We start from the raw sequence: 16,565 nt of genomic DNA, 5'->3' as shown, positions 1-16,565 counted from the left end.
ATACTCCCCATTTTTTGCCAAGTGAGGAAATTCTATGAATTTCTCAAAATAACTACTAATTTTCCTGACTTGAATGAGTATCTAAACTGTATACATGAGTTTTTCCCCAAAAGCAGGATTAATGATTTTTAAAAACATATTGGAATAAAAAGAGTGTAAAAGTAAATCTAAAGGAACAATTTTTTAGAACTTTGGAAAATTTGAAAATTTTTAGAAAAAACTTTCCTCAGTATCCAGAAACATGAAACCTACAGTAACACAAGGATCTTTTTTCTTCAGCTACCAAAATATCAAAAAGACCCCGTCGTCCACGACCCCGACCTAAAACCACACCAAGACCTCAAGCACCTCAGACCAAGCCGGGTAAATTTGTAATTACCTTGGGTAAGAGTGATGGGTTGGCAGTGTGCCTTATTGAGGACCCAAAGCAATGCACTCCCGGGCAGTTACAATTCATATTCTCCCTGAATGTGAGGAAATGCACAACATCTGCTCTGCCTGGCTTTTAAGGAGAACATGACTGGGTGAAATCCAGCTGGTGTCAAAAAATTATATTTTTATTATGTGAGACTCTTCTTTGAAACTATGGATCAGTGTATTCTTTACGATCAAATTACACTCAAACCCTAAAGTGAAAATTCTTTGGCAGAGTCAGTTTATTTCAAGTAAACAAAGTCTAACTTCCTTCCATATTCCCAGACCACTTTGACAACAATGGGCAATATGCCAGCTATAGATTTATTTTACTTCTAAAACAGTGGACTCGAGAATGTGCTCATAAAAGAAATGATGTAAGGCCAGGGATTTAGCTCAGTGGCACAAGTGCCTGCCTGGCAGGCGCAAGGTCATGAGTTCAATCTCCAGTTCCAAAAAAAATTAATGATCTAACAAAGGAAAAGATCAAGGTTGCATGGATTTGGACCTTGTGCCTTCTACAGGGTTAGAGTCAATGAAGGGAAAAATGAACCCACTCAGGAGGACTGGATGAGTGTGATGGTCAGAATATGGTGGTTAACAATGGCACATTTGGAAGTAGCTATCAAAGAGGATTTTCAGGTTTCATTCAGGAGATGATACAGAAACAGTGGCATCCTTTGCTTTCTACTTTTGCTGGAATTAGGGCAGGCAGGTGCTCTTCTGGGTACTATAGACTGGTGATCACTTTTCTCCTGCTCTCCTATGAGCCATGATTTGAGCAGTCTCAGACTACAGATGGCATGATCAACACAGATCACTTTGGTGCATAATTTTTATGTCTCTTTCAAATTAATAAACTGTCTATTGCATATATGTTTACTTAAACACAATCCCGTTGTGTTCATCTTCCATACAAGAAGAGGGTAATTACGTCTTCAAACAAAATTTATTTGAAGTACATATTAAGAAAATGAATTAAAATATTTGTTAGTGCAGAGTTTCCATATCAGTTAAGCTCAATTAGTTTAAAACTTAAGAGAATTTGAGATACTTCAGATAATTCAAACCAACCAAGACTAAGGTTTGGTTAAATCTTCAAAGAACAAATATATTCATTTCCTTAGTGGAGGAGTTAATTTGTTTTTCTTTTTTCCTTAGAAGAACTGATTTGCCAGCAATATTTGTTTGGATATGAATTGGCTTATTATACCTTTTAAAATTTCTTTGGTTTACTGTGTTGGTTTTTTTTTTTTTTTGTCAGTTCCTGCAATAGTTATTGAACCTGTCACTCTCAAACCAGAGGCTGCAGGAACAACCCTAGGTAATGTTGATGCACTGTGTTTTCAACAGCCTCGTCTTCTCACTGTGAAGTCTTGTTTCATCTTGCTTCATGTGGCATTTCTTTGGGAGTATTCAATTATATTCTTCTAAAATGTATGAAGACTTAAATTATGTCACTTTTAATAGAAACAGTCATGCATAATCTGCATTAGTTCATTTGTCTTCCATGTAACCCACTTGTGAATCCTTCATGTCATTCTGAGTTTTGTTCAAGCAGTGTTTGTCTTGAAGGTGTGTTTCAAAATCACAAGTCTGGCTCATCTCACCAGATAAAGTCACTAAGAACTTTTATAAAACCAGTGAGATCCATTATGCACCTAAATTTCATCTTTTATCCCTAATTATATGTTATTGTTTCATTCCTATTTTGGTAATACCATTTTCTTATTTTAGTAAGTACGTAGAAAATAGATCAAAGATTAAGTGTCACAGACTGAGTGTCTTTCACTGTCCATTCAAATTTAGCAATGGCTTTTGGTCATTTTGGTGCCAATCAAGCTGCCCTATGAAACTTTGATTGTAATTATCAACCTTTATTTTTTGAATTAAAAGGTAATTTTTGTCCTTAAAGAATTTCCTATGATAAAAGAAGACATATAATGAGTACATATGACAAAAATCTCTTCCTTCAGCTCCCAAACCATCACAGAGAACACGTCGTCCACGTCCCAGACCAAAACCTATACCAAGTCTTGAAGCACCTGAGTCTAAACCAGGTAAACCCTGTGGCCTTAGTGTAAAGAGTCAAAGCAGTCTAACCTGGCAGCACCTCTAGTGCTGGGAGTAAACAGTTCAGCCCTGTGCAGCTGCAGTTCCCACAGAGTAGACAGCTTGGGGAGATCAATCTTCTCTGTCACTGTGTATCTTAATAACTTCCATTAATCTCTTGAAAATAAAACTTCCTTAGAAAAATTAAACATAGTTAAAATTTAAAAAGATTAAGTGTCTTCAGTATCCTCTGACTTCTAACACTTTTGTGCTATACTTCAGATGTAGATGACATGTTTGGTCTTCAAACTGCAAGACAGTTGAGGGCAGAAACCTTTTCTTTGTAAATATCCAGAGTGGAGATTCTTAGGCACCTGATGAAGCAGATGAGATCTGATCTGATACACTCGGGCAAGTTCTTTGCTGTCCCACTGAAGTTACATTGTTTATTTTCTTCCAATAGAGGGATAACCTTCTCAGTTCATTATGACGAGACCTTAGTCTCTTTCCAAAGATAAGTTCATAGCAATATCCACACAGCTCACTTTAGATTATTACTTAGGTAATCAAAGAAGGAACAATAAAGAATTATCTGACAGATAGCCAAGTTTTAGGAAATAAGCTGCCTACTTTTTTAGTTTAGCAGTTTTTTTTTAAAACCTGCAAAGTTTTAGAAATTGTGCTATACAGAAAAGTTCATTTTGGAGAACTTTTGTGTTTCATTCATTTAAAATAATCATTTGGTTTACTTTAATACTTTCCATCAGTTCCTACTCCAGGGCTTGAACCTGTGACACTCAGAACAGAGACTTGGGTGACAACACAAGGTAATAACATGTTGAGATCCTCAGCAAGTGCTCTTCTTTCTCCTTGCCACATTGCATCTTTCTCATTGCCCCAGGTCCTTCCACACTGTTAGACTAAGACACTGTCCTCTGTGGTCTTTCCATTATTTTCTTCATTCTAAAAGTACTGAAAGCTCTGACACTTAAAACAAGTTACATTTTAAGAGACTCATGCATGAACTCATCTTATGCACTGTTAGTATAGAACCATCTGAAATTATTTTGTCATCTTTTGTGGTTATTAACCAATATTTTCTTAAAGGTGACTTTAGAAAGAAATTGTCTTGACTTTAACAATTATTATGGTATCAGGAAGTTTCCTTGTGAATCTAAAATTCTACTTTTAATTCTTATTCATTCACACATTTATATCATCTATGTGGTATTTGTTCTGAAATTTTATTTTATCATATTTTAGTAAACTATCAAAGATCTTATAACCAAACATCACTATCACTATGATATTTTAGCAATGATTCCAATTCTGTAAGGGTTTTGTATATTACCTTTACTTTTTGAATTAACAATTCCATTTTATATATGACTCTTATGCCCATGAGACTCCCAGTTATAAAAAGATATAGGCTATTATAATGGCAAAATTTTAAAATTAAAAAGTTAGGAAGAAAATTATCCTAAAATATGAGAAGCCTCTAATAAGTTTCAGGGAACATGGAGCCATGATCCTTCTCTTCTACACTATTACTTTTGAACTCATAACTGCAATCATTCAGCAATAACTGGAGATTTTCTTTCCTCAGCTCCTAAAACATCTAAACGGACCCGTCGTCCACGTCCCAAACGTAAAACCACACCAAGTCCTAAAGCTTCTCAAATCACACCAAGTAAATGTGAGTGTCTGCTGGCCACTGTTGGAAGTCCATGATTAATGTCATTGGAAGGAGTGAAAGCCTGTGTGGGTGAAGGCAAAGTAACCTGCTGCTGCTGCCACTGATGAGTTTGCAAGGACAAATATAGTCAGAAACCAATGTGGAGACTGAATTATTTGTGTGTTCTGCATAGGAATCGTCTCTATCCTTTGGATTTTTTTCTGCCACTTAATTCATTTATTCTCTTAAAGATAAAATGTCAGTGTCCAAATGGAATCAAGCATTAATTACCTTTCATCTTCCTACAGTCAAGCAACAGCTGTGAGGATAACCCATTAGTGGAGACTTGTTTCTACCTCTCAGATTGTGATACAGTCAAGGTGCAGACCTGCCCCCATGTGAAACATACACAGAAGGAAATAATAGAAATGAGGTGCTTTTTGTATGCAAATCAAACTTGATATTTAGGGGATTTTTAACATTTATGAACTTAGAAAAAGAAAAGTTTATGAAGAACAAGGATAAAGACTTGGCAAAGCTGGGTCTTAATATTTTGGTGTTGAAGAGACAAAAGGGAAATATAAAGCCCAATCATGGGGCACAGATTTCCTGAAACAAGTTAAATACTGCTTTTAAGAGGCATAATAGTTACATTTGGGAAGATGAATAGGAGCAATTAAACAAAGTCCTCATCTGACCCGAAAACCATCAGTGATCCTTTCTATCCACCTAGAGGGGATACCTACATTTTTGTGATTAGAATGAAAAGCTGCTCTGGTGGGTAGCACACACAAAGTGGATACTCATTCTCTTTGTTGAGCACATCTGCCTGTTTTTTTTTTTTTATCTCGACCTGTTTCCAGATAAGTATCCTTAATAAGATGAGTGTGACTCATTTTGCATTATTTTTTGTTGTATCCTGTCTCATGCATGAAAGCTACTTAGGATATCCAGGACCATTTAGACATATTAAAGCTTTCACCAAGAAGCCAATAATTGCAGAGCAGTTATATAGTAAAAAGGTCATCACAATATGTGGTGAATGCTTAAACTTTTAAAATTTTATTACAGTAAAAAGACACATTCCTATTAATCCCCCTCAAACTATTCCTCCTCTCTTTATACATACTTATCTAATGATTCTTGCCACTTTCTGGAGCAGTTCTGGAAGCTGTCTTTTCTTTCCAAGTTTTGATAAAAAAAAATATGGTGAGCATTGTTGCCAAGCGGCACCCAATACAAAGGCACACTCATAAAAACATTCCAATGTGTCCTTCTCCAACTTTTCACCAAATCTGACATGCTGTGACTTCTCTGACATGCAGGTCAAAAGATCATGGAAAGTAAATGTTTTGAATTGACAAAACATGTAACCATGACTGTGCAAGAAAAGACATGAAAGAGGACTTCCAGACTGCTTAAGAAAGTGAAGAACAAAGATAAGTGTGCTCAAAGCAAGACGAGGAGTGTTTTGAGAAGAATTAAAGGCAATGTGTCTTATACTGAAATAATTTTTAAGTATGTACCATGTTTTTCAATCACCCCTTGCACATCTTTGGTAAAATATCTAATGTTTCTATAAAAGTTGGAAAAAGGTACTCAGATGCCTAGAAGAATGTCACATTGACTTGAGATGCTTACTGAACTGAGTAGGCTATAGTTGGGTAGCTCTTAAAGGAATGTTTATAGGGCTACAAGACAACCAAATCTTTAACGAGTATTAAACTTCATAAATTTTCTTAAAATTTCTATATACATCTTGAAGCAATATCACACTGGTAAGATTTAATTTGCTGACTTTTCACATCTTTATTTGATCACTTTTAATTAGTTCCTGCTACAGATCTTGAACCTGGTATTCTTAGAACTGGAGCTCCTGACACCATGGGTAATAAGAATATGTGTTCTTTAAATACTGCCTTTCCTCTTCATTATCTTTTCATTCCTCTTCATTGCCTTCATTTCCTCTTAATTCCTCTTTCATTGGTGCATCATTGAATCATCTTCATCTTAAGATTCCATTGTCCTCTATTATCCTCTATTGTCATGCCTTCCCAGTGTTTATCTTGAAATTATGCTGGTTTCTGTGTCAAGTTATTAGCTGAATTTAAGAGAACTATACATGAAATAATTTCAGGACAACACAAACTGCTTTTCATTGTGTCATATGATCATATGCATTTGTTTAAACAGCATTGATTACCGAAGGCTATGTTTCAAAGTTAAACCTCTGTTATTTATTCTCTATCCCTCAACAAGTATGAAATACTGTATTTCAATTCTCATATTTCTTTTTAATGTATTAGGATATATGTGATAGGTTGGTGTATCTATTGTTTTAGGGAATGATGCTTTTACTAAATTGTCAAATTTTAAAATATACCAAACTTGGAGCATTTAGTTATAGTTTTCCGATAGGACAGGCTGCCTCTTCTTCTCTAGCAGCTTTTAAGTATGTCTTAACTTTATTGAATCAAGGACTCTGATACTGTGATAGTGCATTTCATCAGTTAAGTGTTTTCTTTATGCTTTCAAACATATGAGCTTTTATTGTACCCATAATTATTTAAATAGTAGGTAAATGAGTAGACAGTTACCTCAGCCTTTATTAAATGCCCTTTTTAGTAAGCCCAAAAAACATACATCATGTTAATGTATAAAAATTTGTCCAGTAGACTTTCACAGCATAAGGGTCAGGTCATTAAATGTTTAAGGAAACATCTTGAAGACTATGTACTAATATTTAGCTCTGTACGATGCTATGTTGCAAATTTATGCTATCAGGTTAATGTGCATTTGGCCATGCTTTCACTGAATCTACAAGTTGTCTCTTCTTTCTTTCTGAAGCTAAAATGAATCCGTTTGTAAAATTAATCTTGAAGTAATTTTTTTAATGTCTGGTTTATTTTACTATTTTTGGCCAGTTCTTACAACAGTCCTTGAACCTGTCACTCTTATAACCAAGGCTCCAGACACAACATTAGGTAATTATATTGTGTTCCTTAACAATTTTTTCTTGCTCATTTTCAAACTTATTCCATCATCATCATAATCACAATATTATTGGCTTTATAAGACTGCTGTTTGTGAACTTTATATTATTTCTTCTTAAGAGTATTAAATAGTCATAACAGAAGTTATCTGGTGATTTTAAAAGCTATGCAAGGATCTAGAATACTTTTATTTTTATAGTCTGGATTTCAAACACAAGCTGGTAGTATCTATATCTTATCTAGACTGATTACATTATGACATTTTATGGTGCCATGAATTCGTTGAAGTATTTAAAAGTTTTATTGTAATCTAAGACCCTGGAACTTAATTTGGCCACAGTTTATTTTGAAATTAAAGATTTATAGCTGTTTGTTCTTTGACTCAATTTTATATGTGAATTTTCTCTGTCAGAGGAATCTTCAGTGTATACAAAATAATTGGAAAAAATAGAAAATATCTTAATCTTACATATACATTAAATCTCAAAGAAATGTAATGTATCTTGGAAAACATAAACCTTTTCTTTACAAAGCCACTTTCACCAAAATAATCTAAAGTTTCTTCCTTTAGCTCCTAAAATACTACGAACACGTCGTCCACGTCCCAGACCTAAGACCACATCCAGTCCTGAAGCATCTCAGACAAAATTGGGTAAATGTGTGATCCCTTAGTTCTGGGGGTGAGTCCTAGAGTCTATACCAGTGGTGTCCTAAAACAATGCCCATAATGGAAAGACTTCTAGGAGTCAAGGCATTAAGTGGGGCTAACGTCTACGTCCTCTATAGAGCTGTTCGAAGAACATGATGTGGGGACACTAGTGATTTAATTTGAATGAAGTTCTTGCTTGCTCTGTAAAAGATGAGTTGAGAGGGCTGAGGATACAGCTTAGTGACATGGCGCCTTCCTGGCAAGCGCAAGATCCTGAGTTTGAGTCCTGATTCAAAAAAAAAGGAAGAGTTGATAGCAACATTGGTATAGGTATTTAGGTATTTGTAATTTTTATTGCTGTATCTGCATCGATACAGCAATAAATTACACAATTAGCCACAATTACATAATTAGCCACAATTACATAAACATTTTTCAACCTCCAACAAATGCATCAAGTTATTTTCATATGTATTTGTACCCATATTATCTAGACAGATTTCCAAAGCAATGTTCTATATTAATTATATAACAATCAGGATGCACAATATGAAAGAAAATGTTATGTGGATCATAGTAAGATATATAGTGGAATTCAAAGGTTTTGACTATCTTCTGCAATTAACTAATCTGACTTAATGTTACCAACTCTTCAAAAAGCAATTGCATACTTCCTGTATGCAAAAGCATTACTTCCTGTCCCTTTTTAAAAATTGTCACTTGAAACTCTATTTTGAAGAAAAAGGTTTTCACATGTATTTAAACTCTCCTGTGTTCATGTTGTTGCTTTTAATTAGTGCCTATTCCAGACTTTGCACCTGATATTCGTAGTACTGGGTCTCCAGAAACAACATTAGGTAATGAATTTCGTAACTTTCCTTAAATGCTTTTTTTCTTGCTAATTAAACATCAATTACTCCTGCTGCCTAACATTGCTATTGTCACACTGTTTCATACTTCATCTTAAGAGTAGTCAGAAATCTTAATTCAAATTTTGCCTGTTGCTCTTAATAGCTACTTGGGATTCATTGAAATATATCCATGTACCATAAAGCCCTCTCTAACATTGTATCATATGACTGAGTTTTAAATCTTATGATCAAATTTTTCCTTTTCCCTTTAATATCTAGATCTGTAGAGTTATAACAATTAAGTGGCATAAGCTTCTGAATAACTAAGTTTCCCTGAGATCTGTATTATCTTATTGCTCTGCTTCAAGCAATGAGGTATTCATTAATAAATCAAAGTTGTTCTCTGGAAGTTTCAGGCTCCTCCACCATCAATGTGCTTGACTACTCTTCTTTTTCACTACCCTGTAGCAGTGGATTTTAATCTTTACTAAATAAAGGTTTTTCTGAGTGTATTCACATTATATTTTACTCCCTTAACTAGTATTCCTATTTAATTTTGGAATTTAAAGGACACTCCAATCATTAACAAATTAGGTTAGTTTTTTTTTTAAGTTAGGAAGTCAATTTGAGAAAATATAATTTAGAAAATAGTAATTCATTATTCAGGCCTCTAGACATTAAATATACAATATACCAAGTTGTTCTTTCTTCAGTTTTAAAAACATGAAAAAGAAAGCTCTATTCACCTGCCAAACTTTAAACTACCTAAGGCTTCTCAGTTGAAATTAGATTCCTAGTTTATAGAGTCTCTCCAGCCAATTGCAGTGGATGTCAAAAAGGACAGCGAGTTGCCTTGAACTTCTGTGTCCTGTAAAAGAAGAGACCCTATTAAGTTAATAATGATTGTAGAGTTGGCCATTAGGCTCATAGCTGAGAGAGGTCTGCGTGGTAGCTAAATTTACCTTGTGTCCTATGTAAGAATTGTCTCTGGTACATTGGATTCACTTTTCTTATTCCATTTCATCTCTTTTCAGTTGTATCTATTCTTTTCAGTAGGGATACTTCTGCTTTGTTTTGTTTTGGTTTAGGTAAAAAATCCTTTCCTTTATTCCTACATCCCCAGCACCATATTAGCAGTTGAACAGGATAGGGTAAGGAATAGAAGTAGAGATCAAAAATAAGGCGGTGTTTTGCCTGTTAAAGTAACAATTTAACTTGAAGAAAACACTTTCCAAAAGTTTTCTTCGATATAGTTGCTTAGTCAAGTGGTGAGAACAGAAAATATTTTTTTTAATTTTATTTAAAAGGAAAAAGAGAAAAACACAAAACAAAACAAAGCGGTGTAAGGGTACAAGTAATACAGAACTACAAAAAAAAAAAAAAAAAAAAAACAATAAGGAATCACCAGTTAATAGATTACACATTATCATCTTAGAAATAGTTGCTCAAATCACAGCATCAAAGAATACAAAGTGGACATTCAAACAGTGAGACTGCAAACAGTTGTGTTCAATGATCCAACCAAAAACATTAATATGGTCAGCTATTTAACACCCCTAAACACACTTGCTGTTGTATCCTTTAGAGCTCTTTTTTTCCCTCTCTTTTTTACAACAAAATTTACACATTTTGGGTTTTAATTACACCTTGGTTCTTATTACTTTTTTGGGGGGGGGAGAATAAAGTCAAATATGACAAAACAAAGCTGTCAGTCAAAACCAAGGATAGACATAGCACATGATGTAAAACAGAGTACAAGGTTATCCACAATGGTTATCAACGATGTCTCTTGTTTCCTTAAAAAGAATTGTCTATCTCATTAGATATTATAAAGTTGAACAAAACAGTAGAGAACAAGACCAATAAAACTTAAGCATTGTAAACATTACAGGACTTCCAAAGGAGACAATAGTCAAACCAGAATGGGCATCTTATTGAATCTTATTGCCTTCAAAGTAGTTGCCTATACCCTCAAACTTGATAACTATCATACAGAATGGAACAGAGTCTAATCAGTCAAAACAAGATCGTGGGAGTATTACAGGACTTCAAAACAAGTTAATAGGAAATCAAAAAAAGTTACTATTATATATCCTACTAATTTTTTTAATTTTTCCCCTTAATTAAAACAAACATAAGAAATAACTAAATAATTTTTTTAAAGAATAAGGGAGAGATTGAGATAAAACAGGACATAACAATATAACAATACAGGTCAAAGCATGACTGTTTCAGCAACCTAGTGCTTCACCACCAAATAACCCGACTTAATAGTAGTTACCATAGTGTTTGTCTTTTTCCTTGAAATATTTGAATAAAACTTAATATATTATAGCTTCAAATATTTCCATATCAAGAAGCCCAGAATAAAGCCTTTCCAATTAATAGGTGAAAACTTTATAAGGCTTCAAGGCCACATAATTGGGAATCGTGATTACCACGTATTTTTATATATTTGAATCATTACTTACATTAGGGAAACTATTCAGTATTCACACATGCGAGATTGATTTATTTCACTTACGAGTATGGTCTCAAGCTGCGCCCATTTATTGATAAATATCTCAATGTGATCCTTCTTTATAGCTGAATAATACTCCATTGTATAGAAATACCACAACTTTTTTATCCATTCCTCAGTTGATGGACACTTGGGTTGTTTCCAAGATCTGGCAATTACAAATTGTGCTGCTATAAACATAGGTGCACATATATCACTGTGGTATGATGCTTTCAGTTCTTCTGGGAATATGCCTAGAAGTGGAATAGCTGGAATAAATGGGACTTCCAATCCCAGCTTTTTGAGAAATCTCCAGACTGACCTCCACAAAGGCTGCACCAGTCTACACTCCCACCAACAGTGCAGGAGAGTTCCTTTCTCTCCACAGCCTCTCCAGCATTTGTTGTTGTTGGTTTTCTTGATCCTGGCCATTCTTTCAGGAGTGAGACGCAATCTCAGTGTGGTTTTAATTTGAATTTCTCTAATGACCAATGATGATTAACATTTTTTCATGTATTTATTTGCCATTTGCATTTCTTCATCTGAGAAGTGCGTATTCATCTCAGATGCCTATTTTTGGATTGGATCTTTGAATTTTGGAGGTCTGAGTTTTTTTTAATTCTTTATATGTTTTAGACAAGAGTCCCTTGTCTGAGAGAGAGTTCACTAAAATCTTTTCCCAGTTTGTGGGGAAAACAGAAAATATTTAAGAGAATCAAAAATTCTTGTGGACTGACAGAGAGTAGTTGGGATTTGCAATAGCTATAAGGGCCAGGTGAAATAGTGCGTGTCTGTAATCCCAGCACTCAGGAGGTTGAGGCAGGAGGATCACTGTGAGACCATGGCCACCCTGGACAACAAAGTGAGTTCAAGGCCATCCTGAAATGCACAGTGAAACACTGACTGAGAGAGAGCTACAGAGAAAGAGAGAGAGAGAGAGAGAGAGAGAGAGAGAGAGAGAGGTAACTATAGGACTTGGATTAATGGATGGAATGGTGGGAAGAGAAAAAACAATAAATCTCAGTGCTTGTTGAAAGTGTTAAAAGGGGTAGTCAAACGAGAAAATAGAACAAACCTTCCTATTGATACTCAACACTTTTCTAGAATTACCACCATGAAATGAGATATAGAAAATTCTGGGAGATCCCTCATGGGAACAAAGATTCAGATACAGTAGTCCATGACAGCCTAATAGGCTCTGCTTTTCAGAAGAATGTTTTAAATTAGAAACCAGATATTGTTTTCTCTGTGAAATTTTGGATTGCATATATTTCAGAGATTACAGGCCATTCAGCTTCTATTACAATTACTTAGTTCTTCTGTTGTAGTTGGAAGGCAACCAGAACTGTTATATAACTAGGCCCTGGCTCATTTGAGTTCAAAACGTGGCTGTTTTGATAAAACTTTATTTGAATTTCATAACATTTTCACATGTCACAAAATAGTATTCTTTTCATTGTTTCCCATTGCTTAAATAATGTGAAAACCATTCTTAGCTCATGGATAAAGCAGAGGGCTGAATTTGGCAGGAGTATAGTTGGCTAACCATTTTAAATAACATACACTTTGCATGGCTTCCTATAACCTTGCAATTTTGAACCTTGCTTCAACTCATCTGTTTTTCTCTAAAATCTATGAAGTAATTATTCATGATTAGTTTTATATTTTAGATTGTCTTCTTCCAGTTATTGAACTGCAAACTTTTATTTTGAAACCATCACCAAGCCTAGAAATGCCTGGTAAATAAATTGCTTCATCTGTCAGAGTACAATGTGAGCTTCAGAGTGCTGCATTTCCAAAGAAACAAAATACAAAAGCGATGTGAATTTTATAATTCTAAATACTATAGAAATATCATTTTATAGTTGCACATTGATATTTAGTAATATGTTAGATTAATTAGATTAACTGTTAATCTAATTAATACAGTTAATCTAATTAATACTTCTTCCCATTGAATTTGCTGTATATTATTTTAGAGAATAATGACATCTCTGATTAATCTTTTAAAATAACCCATTATATACCTTATCCTTATTTTTATCAAAAGTTATGAATTTGTGGTTTTCCTTAGCATTAAGTTAAATTTCTTCTCTGCCATCTAAAAAAATGCTAGTTCAGTTATGACATTCAAGGAAAGAGAAATTTCCCATTTCAGTTAAGATGAAAAAATAAAATACAATAAAAACAATATGAATCCTGGGGCTGGGGATTTAACTCAGCGGCATAAGTGCCTGCCCTGCAAGCCTATGTTGTGAGTTCGATTCCTGGTACCAATAAAAAAAAAATGCAAAAAACAAACAAAAAAAACCCAATATAAATCCTTCAAAGCATATTGCCACTCAAAACTGGAAACAAATTCTTAAAATCAGTATTAGGAATGCTGTTGCTACTTCCTGATATTTACTTTTGAAAAGTTTTCTACTTTTTTATAGCATAGAATTGTAATTTCTAGCCGGGCATGGTGGTGCATGCCTGCAATCCCAGCAGTCAGAAAGCTAAGGCAGAAGGATCCTTGTGAGTTTGACAGCCTGGGCTACAAAGTGAGCTCAAGATCAGCCTTACTGCATAGCGAGACCTTGTCTCAAAAAGGCAAAAATAAATAAATAAATAAATAAATAAATAAATAGAACTGTAATTCTTCTATTTTTAATTGCATAAATGACATTTTGATGTAGGTATAAATTGTGGTTATTACTTGCAACACCTATATGATAAATTCAATTCAATATTGGAACTTTTCTTATGTTAATAAAATATCATTATTAATATCATAAGAGTTAACATTGACACAAGAGGCAAGGCACCTGTTTAAGTGCTTAGTTTGCACTACTTTACTTAATGTTCACAACTCATCCTTGATCAATTGTACCATTTTGTGTTTTTCACTAGTTTCTGGTATTCTGGAATCAGTTACATTTAATGCTGACTCGTCAAAGGAGATTATAGATGAAAAATATTCCCCAAACGGACGTTAACCATGTATGCTTTTCCATCTCATCAAAAAAGTCATCTTTGGATATGCTCATGCTTTGTGACATTTCACAGCCACCTGCTTCTCATATCATGCAAATATCCCATGAGCTCAAAAGTTACTATAGGCAGCACATGGCACATGGCATAATTTCTTTAGTTTCCTCTCACCGAATGAAAGTTTTCAACTATTTCTGATCACTCTTTAAATATATGTACATATATGAATATGTACATGAATGTGAACCTGCTATTTCATTATTGTTGCATCCTTAGGAGTCCCCTTCATGCTTCCTAAAGAAACTCTGCCTATCTTTTTCTCTTACTAGAACACTTATGCAAAAATATGAAAGGAAGTGAAATTAGCACCAGGTAGTAAACTGCTATAGACTCTGTTGAATACGTGTGGTGTGTGTATTTTCGCCCAATACATTGCCTTCTTTTGTATCCTACTAAATTACACTTGCCTTCATAATCTGCCTGAGTGTTACTTATACTCAAGAATGTATCTGCTTAGTGTAAGTAACCTGTGTTTTCAAATTAAATACAGGATTCCATGACTTCCCCTTTGGTCTCCCCACCACTAACTATCCATTCATTCCCTCTTCTCTAGCACCAGCTGAAATTGATTATATAAATCCCACTACCAAAATACCTCTCAGACCAGATGAACCAAAGACTGAAGGTGATAATGTTTTCTTGCTTTAATTCATCCATTCACCACATTTTAATTAGCATTTGTGACGTCTATGGACTATAAATACTTACACTGTGACATGATCTAAAACGGAACAGATTTAAAGAGCTGTAACTTACAATATTGTTGGATGCTTAAAGTGATAATTGACTCTGAAAATAGAATAAATTCCTATTTCTCTACTGATGTCTGAAAATTGAGACATAATAATATTTGAAAGTCATAACAGATAAAACATCAACGTTATATGGTGAGTTGGGGTAATAAAATAGAATTTCCCCTCCTTGAACTCAGTTATACTGTCTGTAAAGTTATAATACAAATTCTTGGAGATGTGTTATGTGGCTATTTATTAAAGAAATATGTGACTATAGCTTAGTGACTTATAGTTCTTTTAAATTGTTCTCCTTTGTTTTGATACAGTTGTGGAATCTGTTCCATATGTGTCTGAACCTCCCGAGATCACACTAGGTAATGACAGTCTCAGTAACCCAAACCATGTGCTTTCTGTCCCCATCGCACCCGCCTGAAAACCTCAGGGCCTTTCTTGCGAATTCATGTTGCACCATCATCTAAGTGTTCCTATTCATGACCACCATCCAAAATTTTCTCTTTCTCAGTTTCCTATCAAGACCTTGGTGTCTTTTTCTGTTTTACATCAGCCAAACTGTTGAATGTAAAACTTCTTTTTCTCTCTAACATTGACTATTCTGCCAAAGTGGTATTGTGTTGAATGTGCCAGGTATAAGCTTAGCTCTGTATCCTACTTTCTGACCTAGTGGCATTCTTTCCATTATCATTCACCCTACCACATTCATCTATATGTTTTATTCATTTTTCTCTGTTAGGGGAGATTCTGTACTTCATTACTTGCTTGGATTGTTATGTTTTTAAAAATTACATAATTCCTTCATGGCTCCTATTAAATATTCTATAGTTGTCAAAGAGGTAAGATCCTAGCATGAAGTGATGATTACAAAAATAATGATTTTATTTATTTCAAAAGTACATTGAAGCAAGGATCTCTAAGCATTTTTGAAATAAAATGAGTTATGAAGAAGTAGAAGTGCTGTTTTGTTGGCATACTTGTAATTTTCTCAATTTGTAAAATCTTTTACCATCCTGTCCATTGTCTGTAATTAGGGTGTGTCAAACATTTTAGTAACCTCAAATACTTTCCTTCCATTACCATAGAAATGTCTCCCATGCCTTCCCAAACTATAGTCCTAACCAGCCCAGATGAGCCTCAGACTGAACCTGGTAAATATACTATTTTATATTTCGTGTATGAGGTGAGTGCAAAGTGACAGTATGTCTCTCCTGGACCTCAGGGCCCCTGACTTCATCTCTTCACTCACAGTGTTTGATATGTGAGCCTGTCTGTCTGGCATAGCGCTTCTGCATCAGTAAGCTCTCAAGTGACTGTGTTGTGCATATTTTAAGTATACTTCTTGAAAACATCTCTCAGCTATTCTTCAAGTATTTACTTCGGTATCTAGAAATGTTTTTGGGGAACAAATTTATATTCTATGATATTTTAGGTATATATGTATGTTCTAATTATAATTACTTTATCATCATGAGCAGTTTTATAACTTCTGTCATGTAAAGAAGTAGTTTAAGTTATCAAATTTGTGTTTGAGATTAAAGGACATCTCCAGAATCAGATTTTATAGTGTAATCCACATAAAACAATATAACTGTCTACCTCACCTTGTCATTGTTCAGAGACTCTTCTTCTTTCGTTTTCTTCTGCAAAGA

General features: G+C 34.3%; 1 protein-coding gene across 27 annotated transcripts in view; it reads left to right on the top strand.

The window, feature by feature from the left end:
- Abi3bp (ABI family member 3 binding protein) overlaps positions 1 to 16,565 on the top strand; it is a 238,142-nt gene that overhangs the window by 157,905 nt on the left and 63,672 nt on the right. For 13 of the 27 annotated variants that reach the window (XM_063224856.1, XM_063224855.1, XM_063224841.1 and 10 more), the window contains 12 exons: positions 280 to 363; positions 1,679 to 1,738; positions 2,391 to 2,474; positions 3,234 to 3,293; positions 4,073 to 4,162; positions 5,973 to 6,029; positions 7,066 to 7,125; positions 7,706 to 7,786; positions 8,581 to 8,640; positions 14,721 to 14,792; positions 15,228 to 15,275; positions 15,999 to 16,064. The exons of 9 other annotated variants lie outside the window; for them this stretch is intronic. In XM_063224856.1, coding sequence (XP_063080926.1) covers positions 280 to 363; positions 1,679 to 1,738; positions 2,391 to 2,474; positions 3,234 to 3,293; positions 4,073 to 4,162; positions 5,973 to 6,029; positions 7,066 to 7,125; positions 7,706 to 7,786; positions 8,581 to 8,640; positions 14,721 to 14,792; positions 15,228 to 15,275; positions 15,999 to 16,064 — 822 coding nt within the window. The remainder of the gene's footprint in view (positions 1 to 279; positions 364 to 1,678; positions 1,739 to 2,390; positions 2,475 to 3,233; positions 3,294 to 4,072; positions 4,163 to 5,972; positions 6,030 to 7,065; positions 7,126 to 7,705; positions 7,787 to 8,580; positions 8,641 to 14,720; positions 14,793 to 15,227; positions 15,276 to 15,998; positions 16,065 to 16,565) is intronic. 5 more of the 27 variants (XM_063224844.1, XM_063224846.1, XM_063224849.1 and 2 more) reach the window with 5 other exon arrangements.

Source organism: Cavia porcellus, unplaced genomic scaffold, assembly GCF_034190915.1.
Source record: "Cavia porcellus strain 051 isolate PalLab524CR breed Dunkin Hartley unplaced genomic scaffold, mCavPor4.1 scaffold_15, whole genome shotgun sequence".
In the NCBI taxonomy this organism is placed as follows: Eukaryota; Metazoa; Chordata; class Mammalia; order Rodentia; family Caviidae; genus Cavia; species Cavia porcellus.
Note: the sequence above shows the minus strand (reverse complement) of the source record. Positions and strands in the feature narration are given on the sequence as shown.